This window comes from Eurosta solidaginis, chromosome 5, assembly GCF_040869045.1.
Source record: "Eurosta solidaginis isolate ZX-2024a chromosome 5, ASM4086904v1, whole genome shotgun sequence".
Classification (NCBI taxonomy): domain Eukaryota; kingdom Metazoa; phylum Arthropoda; class Insecta; order Diptera; family Tephritidae; genus Eurosta; species Eurosta solidaginis.
In genome coordinates, this window is record NC_090323.1 from 90715166 (window position 1) to 90743127 (window position 27962).

A 27962-nucleotide genomic window follows, 5' to 3' on the forward strand; every position below is an offset into this window, starting at 1 on the left:
GTGTTAATGACTATTTTAAAAATGAGTGGGCCTTAGTTTTATATTGGACGACTTTTCGAGATATCACCATAAAGGTGGACCAGGGGTTACTCTAGACTTTGTTTGTACGATATGGGTATCAAATGAAAGGTACTAATGAGTATTTTAAAAGGGAGTGGGCCTTAGTTCTATAGGTGGACGCCTTTTCGATATATCGCCATAAAGGTGGACCGCGGTTGACTCTAGAATGTGTTTGTACGATATGGGTGTCTGATGAAAGGTGTTAATGAGTAGTTTAAAAGGGAGTGGGCCTTAGTTCTATAGGTGGACGCCTTTTCGAGATATCGCCATAAGGGTGGACCAGGGGTGACTCTAGAATGCGTTTGTACAATATGGGTATCAAACGAAAGGTGTTAATGACTATTTTAAAAATGAGTGGGCCTTAGTTTTATATTGGACGACTTTTCGAGATATCGCCATAAAGGTGGACCAGGGGTTACTCTAGAATTTGTTTGTACGATATGGGTATCAAATGAAAGGTGCTAATGAGTATTTTAAAAGGAAGTGGGCCTTAGTTCTATAGGTGGACGCCTTTTCGAGATATCGCCATAAAGGTGGACCGCGGTTGACTCTAGAATGTGTTTGTACGATATGGGTGTCAGATGAAAGGTGTTAATGAGTAGTTTAAAAGGGAGTGGGCCTTACTGCTATAGGTGGATGCCTTTTGGAGATATCGCCATAAGGGCGGACCAGGGGTGACTCTAGAATGTGGTTGTACAATATGGGTATCAAATTAAAGGTATTAATGCGGGTTTTAAAAGGGAGTGGTCCTTAGTTGTATATGTGAAGGCGTTTTCGAGATATCGACCAAAAGGTGAACCAGGGTGACCCAGAACACCATCTGTCGGGTACCGCTAATTTATTTATATATGTGTAAGGGGAGCAACTCTATTTTGGTGTGAGCAGTAGTAAGTGGCGAGCAGCCGACGAGAGTGTACGCCACGCACGGCGTAGTATCAATCTTAATTTTCATACATTCAAACATTATTAAATTACGTATTAATATTTTAATTAACTAGCTCAATAAAAGTTTAAACTAAGGTGCGAGTGTTGATTTATTTAAATGGAATGCTTCAAACCCCTGTTTCCAAGTACCTTTCAGGTCAGAAGGGGATGATTCGGCGTAGGAATTGTAAAATTGCAAATAACGGGATAGTGAGACTCCGGCAGAGTGGTGTTGGTGCTCCGCTGGCATTCTGTGAATTTCGGTTTGTATTGAACGTTCAGTTCAAATAGATATATTTGGGCAAAGCATTAATTGTACATAAGTAAGAAAGAGGTGTTAATGTGAATTTCATTTGAAGTAGCAAATGTCGTATGTATGCCATTTGCGTGAACGAGATGCGTAAAATACTCCATAATCGAGTTAACCGAAGAAGTAATATTCACTAAGTAATATATAAACGTGCGGTAGCGAAAGAGAGATGAACGTCTAATATCTCTGAACGGTAGCGTGAAACATATACGCGTGAATGAAACAATAACGTGCCCGGTATCTCAAATAATACGAATCGGGAAAGTAAAAGGAACGAAGCAAAGTTCTAATTAGAAACTAACGTCAACGAGAGCGTGCATAAACACACGCACAAAAGCGTATAAAACCGAATTTTATCAACCACAGGGTGATTATAGTAAAGAAAAACGTAAACAAACAAAATGCCGCTTGTAAAATTTAGTAGTTTAAGATTGACGGAGATTAAAGGACTGCTCAGTGAAAGAGGATTGGAGACAGAAGGGCTGAAAAACGAGTTAGTTTTGCAACTAAGCCAAGCGGTTGGCACGGATGTAATAGAATTTACTCAAACGAATGTGCAAGAGCAAATGATGCAAACAAACTCAAGCACCCCAGTTAGTGTTTGCGCGTCAAACGACTAGCGATACGTCGGTGGTAAACGTTAACAAAAGCAAATATTCGGTGAAGGAAATAGCGGAAACTGCTTGGAATGGTTGGAATTCGATCCAACAAACGAATCCTCAATCACGGTTGAACAATTTATAGACAGAGTTAATAGTGTTATGAGCGCATACCAATGGGAAGAAAAGTGTTTGTTATTGGCAGTATATAGTCGACTCAAAGGCGCCGCGAAAATGTGGCTCAATTCTACAGATAAGTTATATTCGAATTGGAGTGAATTGTCACAACAGCTGTGTGAAGAGTTTAGCTGTATGCCGGACGAAGCTAACATACATTACAAAATGAGTCAAGCAGTGCGTAAAACAAATGAAAATCTATTAGATTACTGTTTTCGTATGAGCGCATTAGGAAAGCGGTATGCTTTGAGTGAACCAGCAGTGGTGAAATATGCGAGAGAAGGGTTGAGGCATCGGGAGTTACAAGTAGCTTTGGCAGTCAATCGGTTTAAAATGATGCGCGAATTTCATCAAGCGATCACTAGTTATACAAAAAACATTGAACTTGAATTGAAAAATTTATGTATGTTATGTTATTTTTTTTTAATGAATTGGGGTTTTTTTTTTATTCAAGCAGTCCAAAAGAGCGTAAAAAACTTGCTGTTTGAAATGAGTTTCGGAATCACAATCGGGTGATTCGCCAGGTAATTCATCGAACTGATGCTTTCTTATCTTCCTTCTTTCTCTGCGAAGGTATTCACAACTCCTATACTCCCTGCCAGAACCGTACATTCTTGAAGTATGATCGACCATTGATCCCTGAACTTCTTCAACTCATCAATCAAGCTACGTATAATTTCTGTTTCCACGTCCAGTGTGGCATTTCAGTACCAGATTTCGATGGTCAACACTTTGAGCCAAATGGGGGCTAAGAGGATACATATATGCTTCAATACCTTTCAAATCCGTTACTGTTTCTGAACTCAGATTCAAAAGCTTGATTTCATCAATAGCTTTTAATATTTTGGGAATGTGAGTTGCGAAAGGTTTCACACTATCCACACGAGCAGACCATCGTGTTTGTGATATGCTGTGCAAGGAGTAACTAGTTTTTTCCTTGAGAATTTCCCATCTCTGAGGGCTTGCGCTAAGGTTATTATACAATTTCTGCATATACCGAAAAATGTGATGACTTCTGCACATTAAAAAATTTACCAATAATTGCACCACTGACAAAAGAAATACGAAGCTTGCAACAATTATCGCGAAACTGACCTATGTAAGCTTATCCAAGGCATACTCATATGTTTGCACAAATTATTCAAATTAACGCTCTAGTTTATTATCAGCCTGTATCTACAGATGTCGCTGGCTTTTACAAACATGAAAGAGCAATACGACCAAACCGATAGGAGCATAGTTATAGTCGAAATAAAATGTGATTTTAAGTTAGTTGAAGCATTTTTGACAGATAGCGCTTATAAAATTGTGTCAAAAACGTTTAGCTAACTTAAAATCACATTTTATTTCAACTATGATTGTGCCTCATAGTATTTCATTGGATGCTTATGGTTTAAGTTTAGTGATTTTCAATTGTAAAACAATTTTTTATAGCAATAAAATATGTATGTATGTACCTTAGAGTGGCCCTTATTTTGCGGAATCGGAAATGTCTAGGTCTTACCCCCTGAAATGGTTGTATGTGATAAAAAAAGAGTTCCCTAAAAATTTCCACCCGATTGAACAACTCTAATCCGTGCCACAAACCGCCCGAAGTTCGAGCATTGACAGCATCACTTCTAGTAAGTGCTGTTTTGGCTAGTCAAGCAAACGTTTCGCTGTTGTGCATGCAAACAGGGGTGCCTGTAAAGAAAAAAGATCTATCATTCATGTAAAAAAAACTTTCAAATTTGGAAAAAATCTAGCCGTATCTATATATCAGTTAACCTATTAATGCCCATTGTACCCATACGAGTGCACTTCTTCAAATATCGGAAACTGCATTTTAAACTTCGAAGATATAAAATGTTGCTACAACTATGACCTAAACTACTTAGAACGTAAGTGAGTTTATCGGTTTCAGACTTAAAATGCCCCTGAACCCCTTTGTAGGAACACCCATTTACTGGAAATTGGAAAAAAAATATTTTTTTGTGTTTAATATATTATTTAACCAAAAATTAATTAACTGTGTAAAAAGGTATTCCTGCCGGCAGATTTGATGCCGGGCATTAATGGGTTAATTCAAGAAAACAGCTTTCTTTAAATACATGTCGTATAAACTTATTGTAATATTCTTTTTGTAAAATTACAAAAAATCCACCAAATGGAATAATCTGATCTTTCTACAAAATTACATTTTTTTTTACCAATATTGGCAGATTTCTACCAAAATGTTAACACTAAATGCAAAAAAAACGTTGAGCTCTTTATAAGAAATTAACTTTCAGTCGTTGCTCAGTACGCGTTGTTGTGAGACTTATACTAGGTTCAAACACACACCAAATTGGCAATTTATACTCTTTGGGCAATTTATTACGCAATTTGTCATATAATAAATTGTAATAATAAATTGCGAATTTAAAAAAAATTGCGTAATAAATTGTTTCAACCTGCAAATGCAACATTGTAAAGTGTGTTTATTGAGTATATTTAAACGTCACTTACGCATGGCTGAACTATATGGTTGGCTCATTTCATCAGCTGATTTTATGTCTTTCAGTTCACTGGAGTAGGGACTGTCAAAGGAGATGGCAAAATCAAAATGAAAACAAAACACTGAACACATTTTCTTACAACACACAAAAATTTCAAAGTTTTATGTTTTCATTCCATTCTATTCACCTAATACCAACACGCACATTTTGACAGTCTCAACAAAGATATGTTGTTACTGTAGAGATGAGCCAACCAGCTATCAAATTACTATTGTGTAAGCTAAATAGAGTTGTATGAACACCACTCAATTTAAATCGAAATAGCCTCAATTTATTTTTCTGTTTGAACATAGTATTAAAGTGCGCGCGTTGAAAGATAAAATGGCTTTTGTTCAATCTTCACGAAGAAATGTGCGCAAAGATTGGGAGATATTGTTTATAGGAACATTTTCTTCCCAAATTATTGTTAGCAAATTACCATCAAAAAGGCAAGTACTGAAAGTATTATTTTTTAACTTAAGAGTTGTAAAATCTAAATTCCAAGACAGTGCGACGTTAGCGATACGAGAAGCTTTGCTGTTTTTGGAAAAAGCAAGAATACCTACTCAAAGTGAATATAATTGTATTCCAAAATTGTAACTTTTGTATGACGAATGGAGGAATATCCAAACATTTTTTATTTCAATCCTCCAGACAAAAAGTCCGTGATGCAAAAAGAGAAGGAATCTAAGTTTGTTAGTGAACTTGACGATCTTTATGACATCGCTTCGAAAAATGCGTTAAGTCAATGAAAAATAAAGAGGACATTGAGTTAAAAAAAAAACAGAGGGAAAAGGGACGTCCAGGTTATATGCACGGAATTGACCATGAACTAGCAAGGCAAGAGTAAGCTGAAATTATTGAAAATAATGAGAGGTGGAATCAAATATTGGAGGAGTCAGGTAAGTTTTATCGGCTTTCCGTGACAAATAAGTCTTATTCTGAGTATGACGCAATACAATTTTTTAGCTGAAGAAGTTGACCTTTATGATACAAGCGAAAAAGAGGCAACCATTTGTGTCAGAAAACCATTAGATAGAAAAATTGAGGACTATGTTCCACAAAGAAGACGCGGCAGAAAGCAGGTGACCAATGAACGTGTGATTTGTGCCCTCGACAAGTGTCAAATAAGTGATCGAGAAGCAATGCACTTAATGTCCGCTATTGCTGATGCGTTGGGCCATGATTTGAATACTTTGGTGTTAAATAGAACATCCCTTCAAATTTTCCGGCGGGCAATTCGAAAGAAAAATGCTGAAAAAATAAAAAAAGATGTTCAATAACATTGATCTGAATGCGGCAGTAGTTCACTGGGATGGAAAGCTTTTACCTGGATTAATGGGTAGTGAAATAGTTGATAGACTTCCGATTGTTATAACTAATGGGGATATAGAACAAAATCTACATGTGCCGTCTCTTGAAAATGGTACTGGAAAAATGCAAGTAGAAGCTGTCTTTCAAGCCTTGTCTGACTGGGGTTTGGATAGTTCTGTAAAAGCTTGTCGTTTCAACACAACTGCCACCAACACTGGTGCACTGAATGGAGCGTGCGTTCTTCTAGAAGGCCTTTTAGAAAGACAACTTCTTTACCTGCCCTGTAGACGTCATATAAGTGAAATATTATTAAGAGCAGCTTTTGAGTGTAAACTTCCCAAATCGTCTGGTCCCAATGTTCCGTTGTTTAAAATATTTCAAGATGCCTGGCCAAATATTGACAAAAGCAAATTCTTACCTGGAGTTGAAGAAAAACAAATATCTGATATTTTCAATGTGGATAAATGCACGATAGTGGAGTTTTTAAGATCCTTACACAATTTTACTCGAAATGATTATGAAGAATTTTCTGTACTTTGTTTGATTTTCTTGGGCGAATTTCCAAAGAAAAATATAAGCTTTAAATACCCAGGAGCAATGCATCACACTCGGTGAATGTCCAAGGCCATTTATACGTTAAAAATATATCTATTTAGAACTGAATTTAAGATGAATGCTTCTACTTCTTCAGCGTTACGTGACCTTGGCATCTACATAGTAAAAATTTATGTGGAGTATTGGTTTTTATGTCAACTTTCTACGAAAGCGCCACAGACTGACTTTACGCTTATTATTGATTTGTGTGAATTTAGGAATGTAGATGAAGCATTATCGGGTACAGTTTTAGGTAAATTGCTGAATCATCTATAGTATATAAGTCCTGAAGCAAAGTCTTTTTCCTTATTTGATGATGAAATTGACTTTGAAATGAAGGAGGAGATGCGAACAAACATAAATAATGTAGTTGAACCGGAAGAAGAAATGCGGCCACCTAAAAGAGTAATGATTACACGTTCGGATGTAACAGACGTTATAAACAAAGGACTGCATCAGTTTACTTGTCCAGCAACAAAATTGTTTTTTAATAGATTTGGTATAAGTGCCTCTTTTTTAAATGTATCAGCCTTCGGATGGGAGTCTAATAAAGGGTATAGAGAGGCAAAAAAAATGTCTAAAAAAATTAAGGTTGTAAATGACACAGCTAGGAGAGGGGTATGGTTGATTGAAGGGTATAACGCCAATTTGAGCACGGATGAAGATCAGAAACAGGTTATCATACAAGTTGTGTCTGATTACAGAAAAAAGTATCCAAATTATCAAAAACAAACGCTTTCAGTGAAGCTTCAGCAGGATTTAATTTCTGTAATATGTAAACATATATGTCTGTTGAATCACCTTCAAATCAGCACCCAAAAGTGGTAAATGCCTTGGTTCATTATTTCAACACGTTTGTGGCACGAGTTTCCGTTGGTCAATTAAGTAAAAAATTAGTGAGGATTATTTGCTCCTTATATGTAACCATTTCAGGGGGTAAGACCTTAAAAATTTGAAAAAAATGTTTTCCATACAAATAAGGGCCACTCTAATGTACCTATGAAATCCTAGTTAGAGCACTGTCAATACTGTTTTGCCTTGCCGGGCCCCCAAAAACCTTCCCCCCCCCCCCCCTCTACCCGGCCCAGCATGTATCAGAAAAGCATGAATTTAGAATTACGATCCTGAACAGAAATAAATACAGCAGAAAAAAATCAAGAAGCAACACTCAAAGTTATGAGGGCAAATTTGTCAAATGCGACTCCTTTTTGTAATATTGACTTTACTTGTCTACGTTACTGCATCATGGTAATTTGTTATATGTGTGGAACGTCAAATTTTGTTTTTAATAAAATTATTTCACGAAATATTTTAAGATGTATACATTGACATATATGTATGTAAAAAGTTTTAACAACCCATTCCCAAAATCTAAGCAAAAAAAAAAACACGAGATAATTTATTCAAAGTTCAAGTTTTAAATATCTTACCAACAAACGCCTATATAAAAGCTTGATTTCTTCTAGAACAGGTAATGATTCAATAGTCCATGTTAAATTGTAGTGATCGAGATATCCACTCAAAGCTGGAGATATAAAATTAGCTGGACCCGGACGACCAGAAACTTCTATATATTTTTTCGTCCTTCCTAACGCATTGTCGGCCACGCAGCTATAGTTTCCAAAGTCGGAGGGCTGGAATTTCTTAATAATTAAGGTGTACTTATCATTCGTTGTATGCATTGATCGTCTATCGGTAGGATCTAATAAGAATGAATTTTGGTACCACAGCATCTAGAAATATTAAAGAATGAAAGATAGCTAAACTATTTGTTTCAAAATTTTTAAAAGTGAGTTAAATAAAATGAACCAATATCAAATTTTTCTCGTTACCTTAAGTCACACTTGGCTCATTAATTCGTTGGGCGGTACTTAGTTGACAGTTTTACTATACATATTAGCGTGTTTAGACTTGGCTCATTTTTTAACGGCTTTATTTAGCTTGGCTGTGTGTAGCAGCCGGCCGTTGTTAACGAATTTTGTTATTAAAATTTCAGTAACTTCCCGATAAGCTACAAGCTTGAAACTTGGAATGCAATAATAAAAAAAAAAACTCCAATAAGTGGCGCATGGACCGAAATATTTCAAAAAGTCGTATTTGTGGTCCGATTTGGCTCATATTTGGAACACATAATACAAATAGAAAATGAATAGAAAGGGACATTTGAAAAAAATCGTCGCCAGGGGGCGCAAGGATCGAAATATTTATAAAAATCTTATTTGTGGTCGGATTTGGCTCATATTTGGAACACACATTACATATATGAAAAAAAAACTATGACAGGTGGTGCAAGGATCGAGATATTCAATTTTGGCTCATATTTGGAACACATATCACAACAGAAATAGAAATCGATTTATTAAAAAAAAAATGCCGCTAGGTGCGGCAAGGATCTAGATATTAAAAATACTCCTATTTGTGGTCCGATTTGGCTCATATTTGGAACACATAATACAAACATGAATAGAAATGGATATCTGGAAAAAATCGGCGCTGGATGGCGCAGGTGTCGAAATATTAAAAAAAAATCGTATTTTAGCTCCGATTAAGCCCATATTTGGTACACATATTACATACATGAATAGAAAGCGACATATGAAAAAAACATCGCCAGGTGGCGCAAGGATCACGATATTCAATTTTGGCTCATATTTGGAGCACATATTACAACAGAAATAGAAATCGGTTAAAAAAAAAATACCGCTAGGTGCGGCATATTTGGAACAAATATTACATACAGCCCGGTAGAAGTGACATCAAAATACTTCGGAAGGATTATGTATTGAGGACTTAAATTGTAACAAATTGTCAGGAAAGAGGCCTTCTAATAATGAGTCACTAGAAGAACTAAATAGAATGTGCAATAATAGCCAATTAAATAAAGACTAAAAACTTGAAAATAAAATAATTAATAAAAAAGAAAAATTTAAGTTAAAAATGTGAGGCATAGTATAACCTGATTAAGGTTCAGTTGGTCTAACTTATGACTATCAGTAGAAATTTGACGCGTCCAACGGTTTCATTCAATTTTCTAATCAACGCCCTAGATTGATGAGGAGATGATGACTAGTACATAGGACCTACCTAATTATTTTCTAGCTCTTAGTATTATTATTACTTAATGTTAGTATTGTTTTCAATAAAACCGTTTAACTTAAAATTTTTTTAAAATTATTTTATTTAGTTACCAGGTAGTGGAATGATACAAAAATGGAGAAAGCTCCACTTGCTTTGACGATAGACACATGACTCTTGCGGGGACAATGAAATTTTCATCAAAATCAGGGTACCAGACCGAGAATTTTAAAAACAAATTTTATGTAATGGATTTTATCGTCATCTTATCCCGGAGTTCATATTTAAAGAAAAATTGGTTTCTTGTTCGAAAAATGTAAAAACACAAACGTTTTTTGTGCGTGGGGGTGTAGAAAAACGAAAATTTAACGCAAATATCAAGGTAATTGTTAAGGGTTAAGCATTGATGTCCATGGAAAGGTTAAATATGCCTGTGCATCGACCTTTTTTCGTAGTCATCTTCTCCCATCATTCCCCGCATTCAACGTTATATTTCTATTGTTTCATTATATGCATTGCTGTATGCACATATGTACATATATATGTATCATACAATTTGTTGGGCATAGTTATAACAGCTGAAGGTATTAATAAATAAATTTAGTTTGTCGCATTAGGCCAACCGATAACGGTACCGGTCATTAGTTTGTAAAACAATAAATTTACCAGTTATGTACTAAGCATACTTATACATATATTCTCATATGCGAAAGGTATGAACTTGAATTCTTAAAGTCAAAAATAAAGTTATCAGTCTACTTTAGCACATCGTAATTGTCGCATCGTTTTTATTTCGCATCAGCTGACAAAAAACCTTGTCAGCTCGTTACGTTATCGTATTCACGTACAAGATTCATCGCTTTATTGGGACTTTTCTTCACCGTGCACACAGCACAGTATAAGTTACCGGCTTAAGCAACGACAATTTAACATGTCTCCCGGACCTGAAGGTGCCACTGGTGTTGGCGTAATAGAATCTCTCAACAAAAGGAGGACTATTTCGTTAAAAAAGCAGCTAGATAAAGTCAACCAACAATTGTCTACGGATTCTTTAGCGACCCTAGATGAGGTCGACATTTCTATGCGTTTGGAGTTAGTCGAGCGTCTGCGAGCAAGTTTTGATGGCGCTCAATCCTGCCTTGAAACTGAATATCACAACGAGTTAGATAGCGAAGTCAGTTGGTCGTTCGCTACGCTACATATGGAGGTTAAAGGCAAACTGAATCGTGAACTCTATCAGCGCAGGGCCGGTATTGCACATTCATCAACAGCTCGCCCTTTCGAAATCGATGATTCATCACCCTCGTCTATAATATCTCAACGCAATCGGCTTCCCGAATTGAAAATTCTACACTTCAGTGGTGCATAGACAGATTGGCCAGACTTCATCGCAATGTTTAACTCTGTTATTAACAGCTGCAGTGAACTAAGCAAAATTGAAAAGTTTCAACATTTACGGGCAAATTTAAGAGGTGCCGCCTTGGACACAATTCGGTCCTTGGAGCCAAGTGACGCTAACTACGACAAAGCTTTAGATCTTTTGAGGAAACGTTTTGGAAACCAGCTGCTCAATTTTCAGGCTCATATAAAGGAAATATTTTCGCTCAAAAATGTCGAAGGTGGCTGCGCTGTTGGCCTGCGCTCATTTAACGACAAGTTAAATGCACGCCTAAGCTCATTACAAACCATGGCAACGGAGGCACAGATTGCTGATGGTTTCCTCATTTACCTTATAACCAAAAAACTCGACACAAAAAAACGCAAATAAAATGGGAAGAAGATCTGCCTACAACATCGTTGCCAACATGGAAATCTATGGCAACATTTCTGAAGAAAAGATGTCGCATGCGAAAGGTCGCTCCGTGAGATTTTGTTTTCCCATCATGGATTGTTTGAAAACGTTTTGAGTTTTGTTAGTTTTGCAAGTTTAGCAGTCTTTTAAACGTCGATGGCTCTATCGTTCGTCGGCATTTCGTTCATGTGCATTCGTGAGAGTGTGTCAGGAACCACGTGTTGTGCACCTTTTCGATGTTGTATATCGAAGTCATAACCCTGGATTCATGAGCCATTTGAGGCTGGCGTGGTCAGTTATGATGGTGAATGGGGTTCCTTCCATATAAGGTCCGAATCTCTTCACACTCACGATAGCGGCGACCATTCTAGTGCTTTAATACTGTAGTTTTTCTGCGCCTTATTAAGTTTTGCCGATACATAGGCGATCGGTCTTTTATTTTGGTCGTCGTATAATTGAAACAAAACCCCTCCCACTCCGTCAGTGGATGCGTCGCATTGAATATAGAATCTCCTATTAAAATCCGTGTGCCTAAGCACTCTCACGTAAATCAGCCGGAATGACCTTGTCCATAAAACGGCCCATTCATTGCGATGCATTGCACAGCCCGAAAAGCATAACGGTAAATTGGTATAGGGGTCGATCAGTAAAAGCAGCCTTTTCCCTTGTTTTCTTCTCCAGAAGAACCTGCCAGAAAGCGTCCATTAAATCGATCGCGGATTTATACCTCGTATTCTGCAACCTGCTCAATATTCCGTCAATATGTGGTAGTGGATACGCGTCCTTAACCGTTCTGTAACCTGCTTAATATTCCGTCAATATGTGGTAGTGGATACGCATCCTTAACCGTTCTCTCATTAACCTTGCGGGCATACAGGCAAAGCCGGTTCTTTGTACCTTTAATCACCAGGGACACTGCCGAATTCCAGCTGCTGTTGGACCCCTCTTTTCCCTTGACTTTTTCTCCAGAGGAACCTGCCAGAAAGCGTCCATTAAATCGATCGCGGATATATACCTCGTATTCTGTAATCTGCTCAATATTCTGTAACCTGTTAATATTCCGTCAATGTGTGGTAGTGAATGCGCATCCTTAACCGTCCTCTCATTAACCTTGCGGGCATCCAGGCAAAGCCGGCTCTTTGTGCCTTTAATCACCAGGGACACTGGCAAATTCCAGCTGCGGTTGGACTCCTCTATCACTCCCATGCTTAAAATTCTGTCCAACTCCGCGTAGATCAGTTTCTGATCCGGCAGATTAATGCTCCTCCATGTCGGTCTGTCCTAACCCTAGTACCGCGAAGGGCGGGAATTACGCTTTCACAAGTTCCAACTTTGTCTATTGTTCCGGCGTTAACATATGTTGCACGGCGTCAAATGACAGATCACCCTCAGAGGGCAGGAGCTCCGCCACACTGGCAACATTCACACTATCATTCACTTCCTTACCGACCGCACTCATTCCAAACGCCTGCCAAAAATCTACCCCAAGATATACCTCTTGTTTGAGGTTAGGTCTGATCAAAAATTCCAATTCTTTTGTTGTGTCATTCCACACAACTTGTACCTTTATTACCCCTACCATGGCGGTTTCCTCCCCGTTCGCGGTTCGGATATTCTGGCCCTTGATTGGCATAATCAAGGTTTCCTTTTCCCGAAGGAGTTCAGATGACTCCTTTCGTAAGCAGCTGACACTTCCCCTGAGTCCAAGAGAGCCAGGACCTCATGACCTCCTATCGTAGTTTTCGCAAAAAACCTATTATCACCTTTTCTGGCAATTATAGTGGCAATTGTTTTATTTTTTTAAATAACTCCTCCTTTCCCTCATTCTCTATATCTTGTTAAAATTTCTACTCTTCCTATCCTTGTTCATAGACTCACAAAATATCCTTCGCCTAGATTCCACATATTCTAACTTTCGTTGGTGTAAACTTTTTATGTCCCGTTTTCCACCTTTCCCTCTATCTCTCCTTAAATATATCCTTCCTCCTCTTTTCAAACTTTTTATTTCTGGATTACCGGGTTGCCTAACTCCTGGCTGGAGTTCCCGGTCAGCCCCGCCAGTCTCGGGTTTCCCTGCTTGGGCTTAAAAACACAAAAGGACGAATCACTACCACAAGCAAAACAGACAATATTGTGGAACGAGGACGAACATTTATTTGGTTTTTGTGCATCTGCCGGGTTTTTCACGAAGTGATCCACCGGCAAACCGCACGAAAAACACAACATTAAGTTAAATGGAAAAGCACAAAAGGAATTCACAGTCGACTTGGACGCGGACGCGTTAACAGAAGGACGAACACTATTGGGATTGGCTGGGGTTGGTATTGGGGTTTAGGTTGTGATTGGTATTGGGGTTTCCTAACAATAGCTTCGACTTTTGTTGCCTCTTCTACCCTTGAATGCTCAAAATCAACGTAGTAGTAGGTCAAAACTTGAAAACTACAGGGGTATTGCTAAGCTTTCAGTCATTCCTAAAGTCCTTGAACAGATTGTTACCAGTCAACTCCAATATCAGTGTTCTAGTCTTTTATCTCCATGCCAACACGGTTTCAATCGTCAAAGGTCAACTACTACAAATTTTCTTGTATTCACCTCTATAGTTATGGAAAGATTTTTAGCGAACAAGCAAACGGATGTCATCTACACGGACTTCAGCAAAGCATTTGATACCGTCAACCATGAGTTACTTATTCATAAGCTTGCTTTACTGGGCTTTCCGTTTCACCTATTAGCTGAAAAGCTATCTTTCTAACCGGACCCAAAAAGTCCTGTTCAAGTGGAATCTGCCGGTATCGTTCGGAGTTTCCTCCGGCGTACCCCAGGGTAGTCATCTAGGCCCTTTGCTCTTTGCCCTTTTCATTAATGACTTGCCACAGACAATATTATATTCCCATACTATAATGTATGCGAATGATGTAAAACTTTGTTACACTTACTGTCCTACCGATTTGAGTTCCTTGGGTCTTCTTCAGGCCGACTTGGACTCGTTCCAATGTTGGTGCACAACAAATTTACTAGCTTTAAATTGCTCTAAATGTAAGCACATGGCATTTCACCGAGTGAAGCCAGCATTGAAACCTTATGTAATAGATGGTACGCCTTTGGAGCGTATATCTATTGCAAATGATCTAGGTGTCCTTTTTGATCCGAAATTGAATTTTAACATGCATATTTCATCTATTGCCAACAAAGCGTTGGGTTTACTTGGATTTGGTAAAAGATGGGCTAAAGAGTTCGGTGATCCGTACCTCACTAAGGTTCTTTACACATCGCTGGTTCGTCCAATACTCGAGTATTGCTCATGCGTCTGGTCCCCTGTTTCTCAAAAGCATATAAAGCGTCTTGAGTCAGTTCAAAAGCAATTTTTGATATTTGCATTGCGCGGCCTTAATTGGGACTCAAGTCTCCACCTTCCTCCATACAGAAGTAAACTTCTTCTTATTAACTTACCCACTCTGGAAAATCGGAGAATTTTACTGGGGGTATTGTTCATCCATAAGCTCATTATTGGAGAAATTGATTCTGCGGACCTTCCCAGCCGCTTGTTTTTTGCGGTTCCCCCTAGAGTATCCAGACACTACGTTCCTTTCTATTTACCCCTTTGTCGACGAAACTTTGCTAAAAATAATCCTCTTCTTATCTGGTGCTCGCACTACAATGACTTGTGTAGCTGTATCAGTCTTGAATGTACTTTTGCCACTATACGTAATGCAATACTTGCCTATCTAATTTAAGGTATACAAGCTAATTTAATTTAATTTGCCTGCATTTTATTTCTTCCATAAAAAACATGAACTATCTCGTTTAAGGATGGAGGAACATTTATCAACATGTGTCATTAAGAAGGAACAAGACAGTACTGTGTTGATTGGAATCTGGTGCATTCCAACAACGTAAAAAAAATGCTTTTTCATGAGTCACTGACCGGAATCGTATGCATTCCGGCAGTATAATCTTATGGGTCAGGCATCGAGCTGATTGGAATCTTTTGCATTCCAACAACACAGGTCATGTTACTTTTTTATGCCTTGTGATGGCGTATCCTCATTACACTACTCTTAGCACTGCCGAATTCCCATGACATGCTGATTGGAATCTTTTTGCATTCCAACAGAAAGATTGGAATCCACTGCATTCCGAAATCATGCTGAGCGGAATCTGATGCATTCCGCCAGTATAAGATTTCGGTATAAGATTTATTCCTGCACATATTTCTTATTATTGTTATATTCTGAAATTAAAGTGTAATGTTCATTAGTATATCTTTGTTTGTAATATAACATTGTTGAAATCCCGATATACCTTAAAGTTTATCTTTTGAGTTGTATATTTATATATCTTTTATATTATGCAGTCGACCATAGTTTGTCGTCGACTTTAAATATTAAATAAATAAATAAATAAATGTTGCTCCTACCGCGAGCCACGGCGTAAGGAGTGTGAATTATATGCGATGGATATACCGCAGTTGCCATTCCAGACACTCCATGTAGACCATTTAGGATCGTTCGTGAAAAGCCGACGTGGCTACGAGTGCTTGTTGTTGCCGATGAACAACACGTTCCACGAAGACGAAGCCGGTAGTGGACGCATTGAATCAGCTGACTCTTTATTTTGGTTTACCACAGCGAATTGTGTCTGATCGAGGTACTGCATTTACGTCAGCTGCATTAAGTATATTTTGTCAAGCAAACAATATTCAACACAGTTAGGTGGCAGTGCGAACGCCTCGGTTAAATGGCCTCGCAGAGCGTCTCAATCAAGCAGTCTTGGCGTATTTGAGAACATCGAGCAGTGATGCAGAGGACTGGGACACACACATCCGGATGCTTCAGTGGTCGCTAAACACAAAGGTTAATGCAACAACGAATTTTGCACCCATTGACCTGGTTTACGATTTCCCTTTGCGTGACCTGAGCGAAAATAAGATATTGGCAGCATTACAAGCAGACGATCATAAATTCTATATGTAAGGGCGACGTGATGAAGCAATTCGCAATATCGAAAAAGCAAGAGTTAAGTGGAAAGAGAAATTCGATGCAAAGCATAAAAATCCTGTGCCCTTTGAGGAGGGATCTTTATTCCTCATTGACGCACCGCCAGAGAGTACAGGCGAATCTCGAAAACTGCAACCTAAGTATAAGGGTCCGTAAGTCGTAAAGAAAGTGCTGCGACCGATATGTTATCGAAGATTTGGAGGGCATGCCACGTTCTCAACGAAAATACAGTACCATTGCCACATCAGACAAGATGAAGCCCTGGTGTGCCCTGTTTCCAGAAATTGATGAGGATGGTGATCCTGAAGATGATGACGAACCCGGGTTACTCGCGACGAGTTAATGTCAGGAGAGGCCGAGCTCTCATCATGCATTTTCATGTTCATTGGCAGCTCTCTTCTCTCAGTTCTATTATTATCTACTCATTCATTCTTTATATTCATTCTCTCATTATTTTGTACTGAAATGCTAATTCTCAGCTTAAGTTGTTGGTATCATTTTATAAAATGTAAATGGAGTCATTCGTTAAACTGAATTCAATAAAGTTGGTCATCCAAAACTCTCGTAGTGACATACTCACATTTGATTTATTTATTTTTATTACATCGCTTAGCTAAATTTTTTGTGTAATTTTATGTCTTTTTTCATATTGATAGTAAACACATTTTTCTTCGAAAATTCATTAATTTCAAGTGAACAATTTCTGTACTGTATTAGATTATTTTTGTTAAGTATAACTTCATTTTTTGAGCGTGTTTGATTAATTAACAAATTTTGTGCATTTTTAACAAGAATTGTATCTAAATCTATTTCTATTGTTCCTAGCTCTTTAGTTTTAGAGAATTGACAGTTTGAGGTTAATGTACAATGTGAGCTAGTTTACATTTTTTTCAATTCAATGCCTTGTAATTCTTTATAGATCCTTCTTTCCTGTCTTCGGTATAAACCTCTCTTTTTTTATTTAGTTTTTCTATAACTCTTTTTTTATTTTGCTCCAATTTTTCTTTAATTTTTACTTTACTAACTTTTCCACTTACTTTTAATAGTAGAGTGATACCTATTATTGTAACTTCTAACAGCTCTTTGCATTATTTGTTAGATTGGCGAATTTTTATTTGAAGGATATATAACTAAAAATTTGCGGGCATTCTTTCTATATCTGCATTACCTGTATGACTGTTTGGTTAGATGAATTTGAACTCCTACTTGGTCTAAAAATTATTTAAGGTGTGTTGTCCTGAATTCATTATTCGCAATTATTTTTTTTGGTTTTCCTATTTTCGAAAAATGGTTTTCTAATTGTTAAATTATCGGTATGTGGAATACGCTGCCATAAATTTAGAGAAACTGTCTATTACCGTTAAAAAATTAAACCTTTTCATAACGTATGTATCTATGTGTATTATTTAATTTATGACCGATGGTGTCTCGGTGTAATGAAATTGGTTTTTAATAGCACACCGGTAATATTTTACTCCTTTACATATATCGCATTGATTGATTACCATTTGCACTAATTCCATTAGCTTTGGGTAATATATTTTAATTCTTATTTTATTGTATGTTTCCCCTATGTCCGAATGCATGCTCTCCCTTACACGGTAAAGGGAATTTTAACTGCCTATTATTAGAGAACTATTCTTTAAATTTTTGTTGAACTATGTTATAACTTGAGTCTGATAGCTCTGAGTATATACCTACATTGCCGTTTGTAATGTATTTCCGAAATATTTCGCCCATTACATCAAAATCACTTTCTGCTATGAAAATCATTGTTTTCCCATGCAAAAATTTTGCTTCTTCAACGTTATTATTAGTCAAAATTATTTGCATTTTATACTTTATTTCTGCTGAGTACATTGTTGCGGACGTTTCATTATCTTCTTTGTTAATTGCTTCATATTGGCTTGACTGTAAATCAAAATCCAATCGAGTACTTTCCTTAAACCTTTATCTACTTGTCCTTATTCCGCAACATCTGCACTACTTTCTAATCTACTCAGAAAATCTGCTACCTGGTTCTCCTTTCCTTTCAAATATTCTATATTGAAATCATATCTCCTAGTTTGAAAAGCCATCTCTGATTCTAGGTGACATGTCCCTACCTTTGTATTTGGTATGGAGGAATTTAATTGGTTTGTCGTCTGTAAAAATTGTAAACTTCTTTTCGTAGAGATAAGGTCTCAAATAGTTTACGCTCCAGAGAATAGCTAAGAACTCTTTATGTGTAGCATAATAATTTTTCCCATGTTTATTCAGTGTTCTAGATATGAAGCACACAGGGTGTCCTTCTTGTGATAGGAGAGCACCAATTGCATAATTCGACGCGTCAGTTGTTAGCGTGAATGGCTTGTCAAAATTAGGATACCTTAAAACTGGATGCGTACTTATTAATGTTTTTAATTTTTCAAATGCTTCTATGTAGATCCCTTAAGTTAATTTTCACATTCTTTTTTAATATTTTGTTATAGGCTGAGCTATATTCGCGTAGTCCTTTATGAACTTACGGTAACAGGCTGTAATCCCCAAAAAACTTTTAATTCGCTTTTCTGTTTTGGGCAATTTTAGTGATTCTATCACTTAAATTTTATCGTGATTTGGTTTTAGTCCTTCCTCTCTTAACATATGACCCAAGAAATCTGTCTCCTTCTTCATAAAGTTACATTTATCGATTTGGATCTTTAAATTTGCTTTTTTAATACTTTGAATATTTCTATTATTGTTTTAACGTGCTCTTGAAGGGATGTACTAAATATTAAAATATCGTCAATATACACTACATAAGTTTTATTAATAAAGTCCCGTAATGTTTCGTTCATTAACCGCTGAAATGTTGCCGGTGCATTTTTTAGTCCGAATGGCATCCTAATAAATTCATATAAGCCATGAGGTGTGGCGAATGCCGTGTTTTCCCTATACTGTTCTCTAATTAGAATTTGGTGATACCCTTTGGCTAGATCGACTATTGTAAAGTATTGAGCTCTTCCTAGCTTATCCAAAATAGGGTCTATATTTGGTAGAGGGTATTTATCGTCTCCTCATTGTCACTTCATTCAGTTTTCTGTAATCTATAACTATCCTGCATTTTCTTTCTCCACAATTATCCTTTTTTTTGGTACAACAATTAATGGGCTAGAATATCGTGAGCTACGTTGTTTCTTACAATTCCTTATTCTTCCATTTCTTTTATTTGTTTTCTCACCTCTGCCTCATGTTGTGGGGATATCGGTATAATTTGCTGTTAATATGTCCGTCTGTCGTGATCCTAATTTCATGTACAACCTTCGTCGTGTTTGTTAGCAGGTCACCTGCTTTAAAAAATAAGTTTTTAAACTCTTTATTATTTTTTCAACCTCCTCTCTTTCTTCCTTGTAAGTGTTATACATTCATCCACTAAATTGATTGCTGTGTTAAAACAATTAAGTAGATCTTTGCCTATTATAAAATTATATTTTCTGCCTTTTAATGGAGTTACTTTCCACTTAACTCTTGCATAATTCGGAAGTTTAAATTCCGAGGGGACTTCAGTCAATAGGTACTTCATATTTAATTATATAATTTTTAGTTATTGTACTAAATGCAATTGGATTCTTAAGCAAAATTTGTTTGAAATCGTTTGTATCATTATCAATTTAACTTATACTTGCCCCAGTATCAATCAGAGCAAAATATTTCTTGTTCCGCAATTTAAGCGTTATGGTGGGAAGACAGTCCGAGCTGGTACCTCGAAAAAATTTTGCTCTTCATCATCTGCATTTTCATTAAATTGGGTGCTATAATATTCACAATTATTTAATTCTTCTTTTCTTTCTTCTTGGTTTGCCCGATTTTTTTCTAAATTGTCAATCTCCATCGGTTCCGCTCGGTCTTGCCTAGGTTGATTACCGCGATTTTGACCGGAATTTGGCCTAGGGTTTCCTACCTGTGGGTACCTCTGATTTTGACCTAAACTACTTCTGTAGTTATTATTTTGGTAATAATTTTGAACACTTTGTCTCCTTTGTAATGACACATTTTCCCTATTTTGGTATGACCCTTGCTGATTTTGTCTTACTTGTGCTGAGTTTCCTTGATTATTTCTAAAATTACCTGGGCTTCTCTCGCATTGGCATGTGTTTTTATCTGGAACTTGTGGCGTTTGGTTATAGTTTTTCTTCGGCCACTCTATATACCTTTCTTCCCTTCTATATATTTTTCTTTATTCGGGTCGGATACACGTATTCTCGAATTTTCCTTGATTCATTATGGATATAATTTGGCCTAGTTGCCTACATTCATATATTTTGTCTAGCAACGTGCTCTTTGTCATCTCCTTGGTTGTATTTACTAGGTGGCTATCTATGTTAGTGAGATCTATTCCCTGTCCTCCTCTATAGTACATATACTATAAGCTCTTCGGCTGTATACTTAATATTTTGAATTTCAACAGCCAGTTCACTTACCGAGTTCACCTTAAGGGCTGTAATCCGTTCATAAGTCTCGTGAGGCTCCGTGTCGGGTTTGTATCTCGTCTTTAGCACTTCCTTTATCGGCTGCCAGTCGTCTGGGAGAGGGATATGGATTACCACGTTCTTTGCCTCGCCCTGGATGGTACGGTAGAAGATCATCCCCGTCGCCTCCTTCTTCTCGTTTTCGTTGTCTATTGTTGGTAACAGGTATTCCGTCCTCGAGAAGAAGGAGTTTAGCGATATATCGCCTCGCCCGGGAAAATTGGTATCTGGGCGATGTTCTTCGACATCCGGTCCGTCCTCGTGCGGTCCGCTCTGTGTTGTAACTCCAGGTATGCTGCCCTTAGCGTCTCCAACTGTTCTTCCCGTCTGGCCAGTTCCTCGACCAGATCTGCTGGTGCCATTTGAGCCTGATTTTCCGCCATATTCCTTCTTTCGTCGTGTTATCTCTGTCTTCTTGAAGCCAATTTGTTGCCGCTTTGCTGCTGATTTGTGGGTGGTGGCTATATATTATATTCGCACTACACTACCACTTTTTCTTGTTTCTGCTTATGGGTGTTGGCTATATGTTGATATGCCACAACACTACCACTTTTATATTTTTGTTTGTTAATCTTTAGTTATGGGTGGTGGCTATATTTAATTAGATGCACACTGTACTACCACAGTTTTTTTTTTTTGTTTGTTAATGTTTAGTTATGGGTGGTGGCTATATCTAATTATATGCATACTACACTACCACATTTTGTTTATTTTTTGTTACCATTTAGCTATGGGTGGTGGCTATGTTTACTTATATGCACACTACACTACCACTTTTTGCTTTTAGTGTTTTTATTTTACTGGTACACGATTTCCGAACCCCGATCCTTTTATTTTACTCACTAAAAGGACTACCGACTGCGCCAATCAGGTTGCGGTTGCAGCGAAACGGATTTTTAAAAAAGACAATTTATTTAAGACAGAAGACAATTTATTTTATCGAACAACGAATGAAGTCGAATCAGCGTCAAAACCAAGCTGACCCTTTACTTTATTGAAATCAATCATGAAACTTACAATTAATATGAATATTATTGCTTATTGCTTACTAAGTGAAATTAACTTAGCTGTAAATATTATTGCTTGTTAAGTGAAATTAACTTATCTGTAATTATTATTGATTATTGCTTACTAATTGAAACTAGCTTGGCCGTGTACTTATTATTTTAAATAGCAGAATTCTCAGAATTGTCAGCTTGCAGTTTTATTATTGACCGGATGTTATTTACTTGTAATTTTTAAAATGAATTTGTCAATATCGTCCGCTGCTGAATCTGAATATTGTTCTTAAATTAAATTAAATTAAAAGGCAAAGTTTTGAATTAAATAGTTAATTATAAGTTTATCATTCTGTAAAATAATCTTTTAGACATGCCAAAAGCAAACGCCCAACAGCAAAATTTGATTGAAGAACGGCCTATTTCAAAATTCGTGTCATGTCGGTATAAATTCAACATATTTTGAGCTCAGATAAATCCTGAGATGGGGCGTTGTTCTTCAATCAAATTCCGACATAGGGCGTTTTCGAAAAAAAAAAAATGCTTATGTGTGTGAAAAAATTTTGAAAAAGTTTCGAGGTGGATCGTTTTTGAAAAGCGCTTTGAAATAGAGTGATATCAGACTCAGCAGTCAATTTACTTAAGTACCTAATGTTATTTGAATTGGGGTCTTTTTGCGTTTTGTTTTCTTTCAAAGTTTTTCATTTATAAACCGTTTACTAGTATGTAAACCCCGATAATCGGGTGTAAATCCGAAGTAAATGAAGTATTTTTGTAAAGAAAATACGGGTATTTCACTTATTCAAAAATCTCAGCGTATTAATCAATTTGTAATTTTGAAGCGCCAATTTAAGTATATGTACAAATAGTCAAATCATTGTTGACGGTACAAACTATGATACAAGAAATGGAGTTAGCTCCATTTAGTGTGACGTTAGCCACTTGACTTTTGCGGGGACAATGACAATTTCACCAAAAGCAAGCTACCAAATTGAAAAATGTTACGAATTTTTCTAATTTTGATGGATTTCATATTAACGAATACGACTAAATTACTTTCATAGTTATTTTAAATAAAAAAGAAAAAAACAAAAATGAACCCCATGCCTTGGAAATATTTTAACACGAAATATTAGCCCAGAAAAAGAGGATTTTTAATAAGTGTTTCGAACTCCCGAAAATTGGAATATAGCCGCCTTAAGTGTCCGTACGTTTGCTCAAAATATTTTGACAAAACATACACGTTTGTCAATTGCTTGCTCAAAGGAAGCCCTTATAAACCGACACCGCAATTTCTTGATAAATTGGCTACAAGTATCCATTTTTAAGCTATTGCATAGATTTTATCTCGGGCTTGGCGACTAAATAAAAAAAAACCGTAAAGTTAAAGTTGAAGTTAAAGTTAAGGTTAAGGTTAAAGTTAAAGTTAAAGTTAAAGTTAAAGTTAAAGTTAAAGTTAAAGTTAAAGTTAAAGTAAAAGTAAAAGTTAAAGTTAAAGTTAAAGCTAAAGTTGAAGTTAAAGTTAAAGTTAAAGTTAAAGTTAAAGTAAAAGTAAAAGTAAAAGTTAACGTTAAAGTTAAAGTTAAAGTAAAAGTAAAAGTAAAAGTAAAAGTTAAAGTTGAAGTTAAAGTTAAAGTTAAAGTTAAAGTTAAAGTTAAATTTAAAGCTAAAGTTAAAGTTAAAGTTAAAGTTAAAGTTAAAGTAAAAGTTAAAGTTAAAGTTAAAGTAAAAGTTAAAGTTAAAGTTGAAGTTAAAGTTAAAGTTAAAGTGAATGTTAAAGTTAAAGCGAAACTTAAAATTAAAGTTAAAGTGAAAGTTAAAGTTAAAGTTAAAGTTAAACTTAAAGTTGAAGTTAAAGTTAAAGTTAAAGTTAAAGTTAAAGTTAAAGTGAATGTTAAAGTTAAAGTTAAAGTTAAAAATAAAGTTAAAGTTAAAGTTAATGTTAAAGTTAAAGTGAAAGTTAAAAATAAAGTTAAAGTTAAAGTGAAAGTTAAATATTAACTTCTCATTTATTCAATAAAAGTAAAAAATTTGTTTTCTTATCGGTCACCACGCTTAAAAAGGTTAACTTGAATTAATATCAAAGACAAAACTGGAATTAATATCAAAGAAAACAAAATGTTGCATAAATATTATAATTGCAAAAGTTGATAATATGCAATAGCTTTACCGCGGCAGTCCCCGAGTGCCACACGTCCTTTTTTATTTTTTCACGTTGTTCTGCCCTACATTTTACATTTTAGTAAGCTTTTTCCGTCTAACTCAGCCCTCCCCCTCTACACTTTTTTCTAATCTTTGTATTCACTACTCCCTCCGTCTTTTTTGCTTCATCTATCATCATCTTCGTCTCATTCTATCTCTTTCTCAGTCTCCTTCTCTCTTTCCTCTTCTCTCATTCTTCTTCATTCAAATCTTATTGCCAGTCCCAGTGGGTGGTATGTATTTTGTTCCAGTCCCATTCCGAGTCTCAGTCCCATTCCCACTCCGAGTCTCAGTCTCAGTCTCATTCCTAGTCCTAATCACAGTCCCAGTCCGTCTCTGGTCTACTTCCTGGAAAAAAGCATCGTAAAGACTAATATGGGCAAATTTATATATAAAATTTCAGGCAAATCGAATAGGATGTATGTAAATAGGTATGTGGGTATTATTAATTCATGTCTTTATTTCGGCTTCGCATGCATATTTATCAGTTTTGCCAAGTTGATGCGACTAAATCGAATATTACAATGAAAATTACTTTAAAGCTCTCAGCAAATGCTTTTATTTGATATCCATAATACACACACATTGTAGGGGTATCCGGGTCCATGTTTTGACCTATATCTCGAGACCCTAGTCACCCAGCGGTGCAAAACTTACTCTGTACTAAAGCAAACATCAACAGCTTCAATTTGATATTCATAATGCAAAATGCGTTCACGGGCCCACGTTTTGGCTTATATCTTGAGACCCTAGTCACCCAGGGGTATGAAAATTACCCTCTACTAAAGCACTCATCAACAGATTTCATTAGTTACCCATATTCTATTAACACATTCTAGGAGTACGCGAGTCCACGTTTTGGCCTATATCTCGAGACCCTGTGCGTCGATCGCAACCAATCGACCGGATAATTTTTGATTCTATAAGCCTCACACAAACGGACATTAATTTTTATATTTATTGTATAATTCAAGCGTTGCGCATTAGGAGGCAATTGTTAAACGATTTTTTAGGGAGAACATTACCCTGTAGCTCTGCAGGTTAGCCACTAGTTATGAGTGTTTTGCCCGTTGTACCAAGGGTCACCTTGGGGCAGCCCGCCAATGCACATTCTGTGCCCTTTTAGCATTAACATAGATGTGCAGACTATGGTGTTACACTTTTTCTTTTTTTTTCGGTTTTGGGAATTGAATCTTCCAATTCCAATAGATGGCAAGAGGACCCTTAATTTGCCTCTTAAATCGCCAGGTTAACAAACGTATAAGGGTAATATACTTGCAACATTTAGATGTGCCTAAGCAGCTAACACATGTTGCAATATAAATACCCGTCGCACAAAAGTTTCCCAATACACTTTTTCTCAACATGCCTTGAGAAAAAATATCCACTGTAGGGCCATGCTAGAACAACAGGATTTTTCGTGTATTTTTTTCTGTCTAGGGGTCAAGCTGCCATAAAGATATGAGCCATTCACCAATGTATGAGTCATTATCTACTATTTTTCAATAAAATTGCATGTTTTACTTTATTCTCAATCGATATAAATGCACATAAATCGTGCTAAAGCATATTATTATTGTCTCAGATGACCATTACGTTTTCATCCTAAAGAAAATTTCCATACCGAAAAACCACAATTTCGCCTTAAACAGTAACGGTATGGCAACGCTTCTGGCAAAGCAATAAACATTATGAAACTTCAAAATTCCCCAAATACGTCAAACAATTTTGAGTGGAACTACCTTCTTTTTTGTATCAAGGTACAAACATACTCACATATATGAGTATACATATGTATGTTTGGACTCTCAATAATAGCATTGTTTAGCTCTCGTTTCTAATGAGCACTAGTGTTGCCATTTTGGTGCTTTTGGAGCCAGATATAGCACTTTTTGTGCGTTGAGCTCCAAAATTTCCGGTTTAGCTCCTAGCTCTTTTTTTATCTATAGGTAAAGCAGTTGCCACTTTCCACAGACTAGGAAAGCAAGAGGTGGTAATGGCATGATTTATGATGTGTGTAAGGGTCCAACAATATATGGTAAAACCAGTTTAATGAACCTGATCGGTAGCCCATCCTCGCCTACGGCATTGGAGTGTATTTTGAATACACACCCTCCCACATCATACTAAGAGACTGTGCAAAATTCAAACTGCGGTCCTCGGAAACAACTACCTTCACTGGGAACAAGCGGAGGAATTGCAACACATGACGTGCTACTTGAAAGGAACGTATTGTTTACCACACCAGGGGAGTAAGCACACTCCACCTTTTCCTTGCTATAAACTTGTAACTTTTTAATATCGCGCCACAGGACGATAGTAGGGAGTGCTGTATTCAGCTTGGAACCATAATACTTGCGTTTCTCTAGTCTTGTTATATATGTAGCCCTATTTCTACAAAATTTGAAGGCTTGCCAATTTTCCTGCGTAGGTCTTCTTCTCCACGTAGAATGCAACATATTTCTCGCTTTGATAGCAATTTGAACATTCTTCGTAAACCAGGGGCAATGTAGATATGTATGTATGTAAGAACATATGATTTTGTGCTAATAAGAATTTGTCTCTACAAAAACAATGCAGGGGTAAATAAGCAAATTTTAAACGCTAATATCTCATGAACAAATTAACCAAGTTAAATTTTTATAATTTTGTGCAAACATGCTCATGAAGGGCTTTCATTTGATATATATTTCATTTATGTACGTATTGTAGTTTAGCCTAGATAAGCGCCGTGTTTTAGAATAATAACGTTAACGAATTTAAAAGTGTTTGCATTTCATACAATACTATTACCTTCGTAGCAGGAAAAATATGCATGTGTATCTCTTCTTTTAAACTATACCCAAATAGCGAAAAATCAATAGATTTACTTTTTGCGGCATAACGAAGTTAACCGGGTACTTGCTAGTATTTAAAGTATTTAAAAGTTTTGAATTTGAATTTTTAAAATCGAACACACCTAGCAGAAGTTATAGATTTTTGCAAGAGAACACAATAAAAAGAATTTTCGGATGGAAGAAACTTTATAATTTGTATATTTTTATAAAAACTAATCAGCCAGTAATACGAATGGAATACTTAAGCTTGAAACACAATGCCCTGACGCCGCGAAATAAACGCGACGAACATCGTCTCGTCAAAAATAGAGTCCCCATAATTACATGAAGGTGAACACAATGAACGCCAAGAGCGAAATTTACGCGACGTCATATGCGACGATATATTTATTTCTATCGTCGCCGCCGCGCGATGACGACAAATATCCCAAGGGTTGCTGCTGTTCAATTTTTTAAGTATAAAAAAAGAAAACATAATATCCAAAAACAAATTTTTTTTCTTTACCTATAATTTTTGATTTTTAATTTAATTTCTTAACATTTTTGTTTTGTTTTGTTAATTTCTTAACATTTTGGGCGTGTTTTAGCAGTCAAGTGCTAAAGCAGAGAATTAAAAAAGTTTTAATTGTTTTCATTTTTATTTCTAAATAATGGCCACTCTGAATAAACAGCGTCAATTTCGCCCGGCATTGTGTTTTAAGTAGACGAAATGTCTGGGCGTAATTTGAAAAATTTCATCTCCAGACGCGGCGTATATCGTCGTCGCTCGGCATTGTGTTTCAAGCATTAGTTATAGGCCTCCTGCGATTTACAACGAGATTAAATGAATTTTGTGTGTGTTAGTGCAGTCGGGTGGCTTCGTGACACACGTATTTGGTGTCGGCTGCACGTTGATGAAAATCAAAAAATTTTAATTTTTTCATTTGACGCTTGCTTATTTGATAGTCGCGGGGTGTGATTGACAAAAGAGCAATGTTGTGTTTAGTTTGTGTCGACATTCAAAATGAACAAGTGCGCGGAAGAACAGCAATTCATATTAAAATTTATTTAAAATTATCATTAGCTGTATGAATTCAT

At 36.4% G+C, this 27962-nt stretch overlaps 1 protein-coding gene across 3 annotated transcripts in view; it reads right to left on the reverse strand.

The window, feature by feature from the left end:
• Positions 1-27962, reverse strand: part of LOC137253437 (limbic system-associated membrane protein) — a 795865-nt gene that overhangs the window by 78028 nt on the left and 689875 nt on the right. For 2 of the 3 annotated variants that reach the window (XM_067790351.1, XM_067790350.1), the window contains one exon: positions 7925-8227. In XM_067790351.1, coding sequence (XP_067646452.1) covers positions 7925-8227 — 303 coding nt within the window. Of the gene's footprint in view, positions 1-3533; positions 3754-7924; positions 8228-27962 lie in introns of those variants that run through there. The other variant, XM_067790352.1, reaches the window with a different exon arrangement.